Here is a 10,454-nt window from a genome sequence, read left to right as displayed (position 1 = left end):
TTATTTATAAATGACCATTTGGATTGGTTAAAATTTTATCTCATAATGAACTCTTAACGTTATATATGTAGAAACTTGTCTGTTTTGGGTTGTACTACTTTCTTTAGGTGTTAGGTGTTAGGTGTTAGGTGTCAAATGTGATGTTATATATCTAGTTGTGAAATCAAACCTAACCTAGTAGAACAAAAAGGAGTTTATTGTGATTGAGATTTGTTAAACGAGGCAGGTCTTTTTTTCGCTTTGAAAATGAAAGAGAAAACGCTGCTCAGTCTTCTAACATAGCGGAGTAAGATATAAGCGGAGTAAGATATATCGAAGAATGAACTTAGTCTTCAACCACAAATGGGGTCCTTTAGGCAGCCGATTGCCCGTTTGCTCGCGAAGTAGACAGCAAGCAGCCAGCAGCATTTTTCGCTTTGAAAATGAAAGAGAAAACGCTTTGAATTTGACGCAAATTATTAGTCAAATTTAAACACACTTTTTTATTTGGGTAACTAAATTTATTTCTATTTGGATAACTAAATTTAGACACACTCCTAATCTGCCACATGATATAGTAAGTACTGAGTGGTCTCAAACTCCTCTCGTAGGAGAGCCCTAAACTTGGCAAGAATGATCTGCCACGTGATATAGTAAGTACTTTTTGGATAATTTACTTCCACGAATAGACTGTTAGGCTAAGAAGAATAGGTTGGGATTGATCCCACCGTTGAAAGAGTGATCTCAAACTCTTGTAGGAGCTCTAAACTTGGCAAGAATTTAGGGATGTATTCCATTCCTATTGCAAGTTTGAGTGTATTTAAGTACAGTTAATTAACTAAGTAGAGGAATGTGTTTTGAGGTTGTCAATAATTTGAAAATAAAATTAATAATTCAGATCGAGGTGCTTGTTCGCCTTTGGCAACTTTGTTAACATCTCTAGCCCTCATCTTGTCATGTGGATCTACTTGAGCTGATGACATTAATTTTTCCTCTATAAACACACAGTACAATAATCTAATTTTTACTTCTTCTTTTGGTGCGTGTAAAATAGTTTGAACAACTTCACCGAATGCATGCTGACACAATGCCTATCAAGTTACAAAAGACGCGTACCAAATATGTAAATGAAACGTGTCACTCGACAATGCTAAGCTTTCCGCTTTTACTAAATAAGAAAGGTTAATTTACAACTTCTTCAAAGTTTATACTTTTTCTTTTATTTTCCCAAGGTTACTAGTGTAGTGTATAGACTTTTGATGACATCCAAGTAGAAGGTGGTTGAACAACGACTCATTAGTAGAAATATATATTTGAATAATTAAGATGTTATTTTTAAAATTTAAATATTAATAATTAAAATTATTTGTTTTTTTAATATTTAAATATGTATAAATTATTTATTTATAAAAATGATAAATACATAATTTAAATAAAAAATAATTAAATATAAAAAATATATAAATTAAATTATTATTTAATATAAAATGAAATATTTATGCTTGTTCGTGATAGTGAAGAAGAGGGTGGTGATAATGATTGAATGATGATGGTGACATTTATGATGACAAAGATGGTTAATATTGTAGTGATTGTTATGATAGTGGTTATGATGGTGAAGTTGGTTGATATTAATAGTTGACAATGTTGGTGATGGTGATTGAAAAATGTGTGGTGTTTGACGATGCATTGACATGATAGTTTGCGCGGTGTTGATTGTGATGATGAAAGTGGTTGGCAAAGGAGTATTGTAATGATGGTAATGGGTGCTAGTGAATGATGGAAGTGGAGAGGACGACAATGACAAAGGCGGTAATGGTAGTTGGCGATGGTGTTGATTGTGTCAATTGATAGTACGGATTTACCGCAGTGACAATAGTGGTTTATAGTGATAGTGGAGGAAGCGATGAAGATGGTAATTAATATAAGGAAAAATTACCTAATTACACTCTTTTATTTATCATATTTTTCATTATTCCCATCCATTTCAAAAAAAATTAAAATCCCTTCTTTCCATCCAGATACATTAATTCTGATTCATAAATTATTCTTATTTTCAATGTATCATACTTTAAATGTTACATGCTGATACATAAAAATCATAATTATTGTATCTGAATTACCATATTTTAAGAAATTTTTGTAAATTGAAAAAAGGGTAAGAAAAATAATGATAATTATCCTTTTACACTGTGTGATTCCTAAAGAATCTACTTAATATAATATAATGATGGAGGTAATAGGTGTGGTGGTAGTTGATAGTAATGGTTAGGAGTGGTGATGATTGTCAGTGATGGTTATGACGACAGAGGTGCTTAGTGATGATGATTTAGCGATTTTCATCCAATTTGAGGTATATGTGATAATTTTCAATGACAACGAGGATATAAATAACCATATAATAAAACAAGGGATAAATTTAGCTAATAAATGAAAGTAGGGTATTATTGGTCCTTTTCCCAAGTGTATTATTGGAGAGGGCTTCAAGACCACTTTACCCTAAGGAGTTTTCATGGTAAGGTACAAAACTTTTTATTTGAGTCTTGAGCAGAGGTACTCGAATAAGCTAATGCATTCATTATTTTTTTATGCATCCACCAAATAATGCCTAATAATTCCACACACTTCACTGATCCTTGAGTGCTGGTATCGCAATATTTTATAACAAAAAATGCCAAAGTATGTTTTGAAGCCCAAAACTACTTCAAAATTTATGTTTACTAGATATTTAAGAAAATTAAATAGCTATTACCAAAAGATGTGGGTCAGTGAATGAGGCTACTCTTTTCTTAACCAGAAGTCTCGATTTCAAGCTCCAGATATGAAAAAATCATTGGTAGAAAGCGATTCTAACGAATGGGCCTTGTGCAATGCAAATTCAGATTACTTGAACTCCAATGTGAACGTAGAAAGCACACGTGGAAAAGTTGAAGCTTTCTGAAAATGGAGAATCCCGAATAGCTGTGGAGGTGTGTCCAAATTTATTTATGGCATGAAACAACTCGCAATATAGGTCTAGCTTATTGATACGACATCGGATGGAAAACAAAACTAAAAAAGAATACTAAAGAGCTATTCAAGTTCTAGACAATCTTAAAAACAACAATTTATAGAACTTGCTAATGTTTTATTTTTTTGGTTGTGGGGGGGAGGGGTGTGTGACTTTTCCTCCACCTCTCTTCTCCCCCTCATCTTTATCCCACTCTAACTAGTATTTGAAAGGGGGGAAAGATCCAAATATTGACAGTGAAATTTCCTAAACCTTTGTCACATTTGCTCAATTCATTTGATGAGTTTCTAGGAAATTTCCTCGTGGTGTCAACTCTCCAATCTGTAATTCTTTTCAATGTATATAAATATCACTTCACAATAGGCACAAGAAAATCATCAAAACATTAAGCTCATAATAATGTGGCATTGCTCTTTCTCTTCTCTCTCACTTTGCTGCTTATTCTTACTATTAACAATAATAACTACACACTGTTACCTGATTTCCCCACCATTGTTAGACTTGATCAACTCAACCTGCAAAGAATGCTCAGATAAGTCAGCAGACATAAACTACAACTTTTGTGTTACTTCACTCCAAGCAATTCCTGTAACTCATGTTACCAACTTACAAGGAGTAGGAATTGTAGCAATGGAGCTGGCTCTAGAAAATGCTACCAACACGATTTCGACCATACAGAAGATGCTCATTAGCAAAGAGTTTGATACTTTTTCTATTGACTGCTTAAGAGATTGCTTGGAACTTTATGCAGATGCTATTGCCATTCTGGTGGATGCCTTTGTTGCATTCTTGGCTGAGCATTTTGATATAGCTACTGTACTAATGAGGACAGTTATGGACGCGACATCAACGTGTGATGAAGAGTTCACTGCGAAGAAAGGAGAATTGACACTACTAGCAAAGGAGAATTACAATCTCTTCCAATTGAGTGACATCTCCTCGTGCATCATTAATAAAGTTTCCTCTGTTCCTTCTCAGCTACCTAATGTATCTTCTTAAGAAGTGGCAGCTATACATTATCAAAAAAAGATATGGCAGCTATAAAGTGTGTACTGCATGGGACATCAAAGAGTTGCTAAATTCTTGTAGAAATATGATCAACAAGTCTTGTTATCTCCATCCCCTTTTTCTTTTTCCCTGATAAGGATATTTGCACATCAAAGTCAAAGCACACATATTAGAGGTCAATTAACAAGAGAACTGGGAAGAACACAAGATAAATGGTAACAACAAAAAGAGCACTATGAAATCCAAGTGTTAAGATCCTGATAGTTGAGGGTGAGATTTGTCACTTAAAATGCCCTCCCTGAACTATTTCTGAAAACCCATCTCCATCCCCTTAGACCTCACGTTACAACGTGCTAACTTCATAAATTTCAGTCTACATTGTTTAGAAAAGGCAGCTCTTAGCTGCTTTCTCAGTAATTATGTGCAGTCAAGGAAGGAGACTACCAGTACTTGCAAGCCACAGCTGATTGTCATGATTTATCAAGACATAAACTGGTGGAACCCTTGATAAAGCAAGGTACGGTAGGGTATGAATTATACTGCTGAATTAAACATACAGTCGTGGGAAAGACAAAGTGCAAGATTTTGTTAGAAAGAAACTTTAGTCAACGCAGAAGTAAATGTAACTGGAGTATATAATAACCCTCACTGTTAAACCAAAGATAAACTTGCTAGCCCATTAAGACAAACATGCACAGAACATTTCAAAAATGTTACATTACAAATAATATTTTTGAATGGCATAACGTAAAGCAGAGTTTTCTGGGATGCTCATAAAGATATACTTGTCGAATGAACATAATGAACTCCCTAATACTTGAAGATGATCTAGAACAACTTTTTTGTAAGTAAATGGACATGATAATGAACCAAGGGAAGGGGTAGAGATTTCTTTTTCCCTTCTCAATTTAACCTAAGAAGCAGTGCACCAACCAAGCATTGGAGATGATGACAGCAAAATTTGAAGTCAGTTTGCAGGAACATGTACTGATAGTTGGTACTCACAATAGTCCAAACTGGCGTGGCTTCATGGAACCTTCTCAGAGCAAATTTGCATTTCTTTCCATGATTTGGGGATATCCACAACCAAACACATAAAGACTTAACAGGTTAAAACTAGTAGAAAATTATCAACGGCCTAAGCCTGAAATGTTCTCTTTACTTGAGTGGGGACAGCAGTTAACCTCCCAGTTGGCACTAATATACCCAGTTGGCACTAGTAGAATGCTTAAAAAGAAACAATCATGTCCATCGTCTAGTATGTTTTTTGATTGTTGCCCATCGTCAAGTGTAACTTCTTTGATACATATTTTCAATATCATTGCTTCAAAGATGCAAAACAGGAATTATCATCTTTACCACTAATTAAACTTGCTGGAAAAATGATTTCTCAAAATTGTTGATACCATACCGAACAGAAATGAGAAAATCTGAACTCTACTGTTCCAATTGAGTTCTTTTTCTGATAAAAGCACGGATTAATCATCTCTTTTACTATTGATTTAGGAAATTAGGTAGACGATATGATAAAAAAACATTGTTGCATTACTTACTAATAACCAGGTAAGACATTTGCCTAAAAATGAAAGCAGTATCATCAATTTTCTGCTTATATGCATTTGTTTCAGTCTAAAATTATCTAACCATGACATTTCTCAAAAATAAATAAATTATCTAACCATGACATGTCATGTGCTTTCCTCTTCTCAGAAATATGCATATCTGGGAATAAAATAGTCCATTTTCTTGTTATTCATCTAATCCTAGATACTGCTAATCCTGCGAGCTGACCTAGATTATAATATATAGGCTCTTCAAATTTGTAACAGAGTTTACAGCAGATTTGAGCTTTCAACATTTCTAGAACCTAATCATGCAACATGTAGTAGTCTAACTATGATGAGCGTGTGTGTTCGTACTCAGCGAGCAAGAGTAAATTCATAAAGAAAAGCTTAAGATCATGATAAGAATATCATAATTCAGGATTAGCCAAGGCAGTAAAGCACTTAGCCTCAGGCTGTATAAAGTATTTTACATGAATTTAGGCTATCCTGTACATATGCCTACCAAGTTGTCCGATCAATAAAATGACTATAACATCTATAGCATATACAACAATAGTATAAAAGATAAATACATTGAGATTTAGCAAAAAGAGTAAACTGTTAATGCTATAGTATTTTAGCAGAGATATAGATAATATTACCTGGAGCCCTCCAGCCAGTCAGTCAGGCAGTTTCAAAGTTTAACTCTCCGTTACGTTTGATATCAACAGATCCTCTTATCAATTGGCTACTTTCAATAGCTTATTTGCCATTAATTGTAATTATTGATGATTTTTTTTTTTGATAAAGGTAATTGTTGATGATTTTCGATTAAGTACACTTAGCTCTATACTATAATGGGAACAAGGAAGTTCCGAAAACCCTCTGGGACTGACATGGTATAAAGCACAAGTGAAAAGAAACGAATGATGATGCCATGGTTTGCTAAAAACACAGACAGAGAGGGGACAGGAAGAAGAATTTAGAAGATTAAACTGAAGATACACAATTTCCAATTATGGAAGATCTTAACTTAGGCATGAGGTTCAACATTTAATTGTTTTAGCTAATCTGGTTGTGGGGAGTGGTAGCAGTGACATGGCGAGGAGAGTGTAGGGAAAAGGGAGAAGGGGGAAGGGTAAAGGACAGATCTAGTGGTGGAGGTTGGCAGAAAGACAGGTAAAAAGAAAGGGAAGGGTAAGAGTGAAGATTCAATGGTGGTGATGGCAGTGATGGCTGGAATGATGCTTTATGGTGGAGGAGGTAGTGTCTGGGAGAGAGAATGAGAAGGAAGAGAGAATTTTTTTTGTTAAAAAAAGAAAATATGACTTTCATGCGCTTATAATAGGTGTATTGTCATTATGCCATGCCAACAATGTGTGTAACAAACACAAATAGGTCACGTGTTCAATAGGTCAGGCATTTAGATCAAGTGTCTAAATGATTCTTTTTAAAAGTTTTGAGGGGCCACATATGTATTTAGCCTTTATTCTTCTTGCAAAAATGTAATGAAAGTCACAGTGATGCTGATTGATTAGTTCTTATAAAAAAATTGATTAGCTGTTATTACTGAGTTCAATGTACATACATAGCAAATATATATCACAGGGGATATGATTGTTCATGAAAAATCATTTGATCATATAGGTACAAAACTACAAATGCAAACAACGTAATATGTTTGCAGCTAAAAGTACAAGTTATATGTTTTAAACCGTTTCTCAAGGAGGAAAGAGCAGTAAACTGTTAAGTTGATAGATTATTACGAATAAGTAAGCAGCATAACAATGTAAAGTTTGCTAGTGGAAACTGAAGCTTAGACATAAGCAACAATGGAGAACAGAGGAACTATCTCATTTTATAAAATTGGATACTTACATAGCTGCTACACTCTTCTTGGCAATATAAGTAACTTTAGTACCATAAAATGTAAAATTTTCTTTCAGAAGAGCAAAAGCCTGAAGGACCTTCAAAAGCACTAATCTGGCTTAAACTTCTGCTGTATAAACCCCTTCTTCATCATCTTCATCACTTCCATTTCTTTCACTATCTTTCTCCCCGCCTGTGCCTAATAAAAACTTTTTATCTGATTTACTGGAAAAACATTTCATATATAGTTCAAAACAAGCATTGAAATGTATCCTGACGTGATGTAAGACCATGTTCTTTAAGGTAGTTCTGTTGCTCCAATGTTTTTCAGTCACTCAGCTGTATATACTCCAGCAGTGCCTTCTCATGATCAGGCCACCACTTAAAAAGGGGTACTTACACAGAAGCTGCTTCACCCTTCTTGGTAACACAAGTACATTTAGCACCATAAAATGTTTGCTTGTCTTTCGAAAAAACTAGAGCCCGCAAGACTTCCAAAAGTACTAATTGTGCTTAAATTTCTGCTGCATGAACCCGATCTTCATCATCATCACTTTCATTTCCTTCATTATCTTTTTCCTCACCTGTGCCTAGTAACAAACTTTTCTGATCTACTGGAACAGCATTTCTTTTGTAGTTCCAAACAAGCATTGAAATGTAATCCTGAGGTGAGATCAGACCTTGTTCTTTAAGGCAGTTCTGTTGCTCCTCCAAAGTTTTCTGGTCATTCAGCTTTATATACTCCACCAGTGCCTTCTCATGATCGGGCCTCCAAGCCACTGGAAAGGGGGTATAATCGGTTTCCGGTACCAGGGACATGCGGGTGTACATGAGCCCATCAATTGATTCCACCAGACCCATCCTCAGTAAATTATGGTATTCTGGTGACTGTCCCTTTTTCTCCTTCAGAGGACGACTAAGAGTCCTAGAACCAATCTTGTAAACCTTAGCTCGTGATCGAAGCTTGTATTTTGCAGCATAGAGCTTAGCAAGTGAACCCCTAATGATATAAGAACAAAAATTAACAATCTTTTTTCTATTATCAGCATACCTGAACCATTCCACCATTGTTGACAAAAGCTTATTCATCTGAGCATTTGTATGGGCTTGAGTAGCATGAAACATTCTAAAACACGGCTGTGGATCTGGATCCCTGTCTCCCTTGAGAAAGTTCAACTTTCTAAATTGTTTAATGCACTGTTTCAGGCTAGCTGTGACAGACAACAGTGTCCCTACTCCTTTTTCACTAATGATTTTCCCACCAGTAGCAGTATATCGGAGTGTGGGATAGACTACTCTACGGCACAATACATGATCAAGAAACAGAATACCTTTTGTTATGTGTTCAATAGGAAGGCTCTCATTGTCAAGCTTGAGCATGTATTTCTGATCACAGAACTCAATCAACTGCTTTCTTAGCGTTGCAGCATCTGCTCTTGGTCCCCTTACCCCTATTAGAATGTGACCACCAAAACGGATGTAGTCAATCTTCCTGGTCTTGTCAGGCCCACTGGTAGGAACAAATTCAGGCCAAGAAGTATTTCCTTGTTCTACTTCCCCATCTGGACTATTCCAAATGACATCATTCTTCGAAGGCCGATAAAACTCCTGGATCTTACCTTCCATCCAGCGGTCCAACTCATCAAGGCAAACATTAGCCAGAAGTGGACTGAGTATACCACAATGCCCCCATGAAGGAACTTTCTCAGCCTCCTCTGGAGCAAAACCAAAGAATGATTCCAGCCAGTATGGATCAGGCTTCGGCTCATCATCTGCTAGGACTCTCTTCTTCTGATACTTTCTTTTCGTTTTCTTCTTTTTCTCAACATCATCAGGCCTGGTAGTTATCACAGGAGTAGTTAAAGCAGCCTTTAGCAAATCAACTACCTTCTTATCTCTAACATCCCTCATTAAAGCGCTAATGACCATCCCAACCTTCATCCCATCCAAAACTGTACTTAAATCCCCTTTTATATACCACAAATACCCTGCAAAGCTTCTCCTAATAACCCTCAAAGCTGTGTGTGCAGTCCTTCCAGGTCGAAAAGCAAATGACTTTTGTGAAAACCGAGCCTCATAAATCGGCTCCAATATCATAAACAACACTTCCTGCACGATCCTATCCTGAAACGGACTTGGCTGTGTTGTAGTCAAGATAGCTTTAATCTTCCTCTTCGACAACGACTCATAATCCGTCCTATCCCTCGGAGATTTAATAAAGAACTCCAACCTAGCTCCCCATTTAAATCTATTATCAAGAACTGCATTTCTCAAAGCCAACAAATCCTCAAGTGCTGGCCTTGTAATCGCACTCCGGGGCATATACGCCCCGGTATCATCGGCAGAAACTTTTTGATAAGCCAATACCCACAACTCAAATCTCCTTAAATAATCAGTTAAATTATTCACTGTCTTATCAGGTTCTCGAAAACTATCAATCCACATTTTACAACAAAGTGATATACTATCTTCTTTCATCAAGGTGGCCGGATCATTCGGGTCCGGTGCTCTTCTATTAGAGTGTGTGGAAGTATACAAAAATGCACGAAATACAGTAAACCCATTATTTCTAGGGTTACAAATACTCAATTCAGGGATAAATAAAGCATTGATTTTTGGTGAAAAAATTGAAGAAATTTTAAGTACCCGATAACTGGATAATACTATACGTTGATGCATCAGAGATTTTGCATCTGTGAGAGAAAATTCTTCGAATAATTATTCAATAATTCGTGTTGGAGTGAAAAAAATTGAAAGAAAATTGAAGATAGGATCGAGGTCTTAAACCTTAAACCCTATTACTGAACCCTAAACGGATATCGACTTTCGGGTTTATCTCACATAGAGATATTCGGATCCAAAATGAGGGTACAATTTGCATAGAGTAACCAATTTTCTTCCCGTTATTTAAGTTAGAGTGATCCATTAAAAAAACACATAAAATATTTTAATTTTTTAAGTTTCATACTTGATCTATTAGAATTTAGATGAATGATTTTTTTATTTGAACTACCATCAATTATTTATTAGAATATACTTTAATT

The 10,454-nt window shown here is 35.6% G+C and overlaps 2 protein-coding genes across 2 annotated transcripts; one reads left to right on the top strand and one right to left on the bottom strand.

Moving 5' to 3' along the window:
• Positions 1-3,288: 3,288 nt before the first annotated feature.
• LOC129889746 (putative invertase inhibitor) lies at positions 3,289-5,333 on the top strand. Its single transcript, XM_055965169.1, has one exon. It carries the CDS (start codon positions 3,389-3,391, stop codon positions 3,986-3,988), a length of 600 nt encoding a protein of 199 aa, XP_055821144.1. The 5' UTR covers positions 3,289-3,388; the 3' UTR covers positions 3,989-5,333.
• Positions 5,334-7,376: 2,043 nt separating this feature from the next.
• LOC129889745 (nuclear intron maturase 2, mitochondrial) lies at positions 7,377-10,208 on the bottom strand. The gene has a single exon (XM_055965168.1). It carries the CDS (start codon positions 10,087-10,089, stop codon positions 7,924-7,926), a length of 2,166 nt encoding a protein of 721 aa, XP_055821143.1. The 5' UTR covers positions 10,090-10,208; the 3' UTR covers positions 7,377-7,923.
• Between the last annotated feature and the right edge of the window lie 246 nt (positions 10,209-10,454).

This window comes from Solanum dulcamara, chromosome 5 (assembly GCF_947179165.1).
Source record: "Solanum dulcamara chromosome 5, daSolDulc1.2, whole genome shotgun sequence".
NCBI classification, from domain to species: Eukaryota; Viridiplantae; Streptophyta; class Magnoliopsida; order Solanales; family Solanaceae; genus Solanum; species Solanum dulcamara.
Note: the sequence above shows the minus strand (reverse complement) of the source record. Positions and strands in the feature narration are given on the sequence as shown.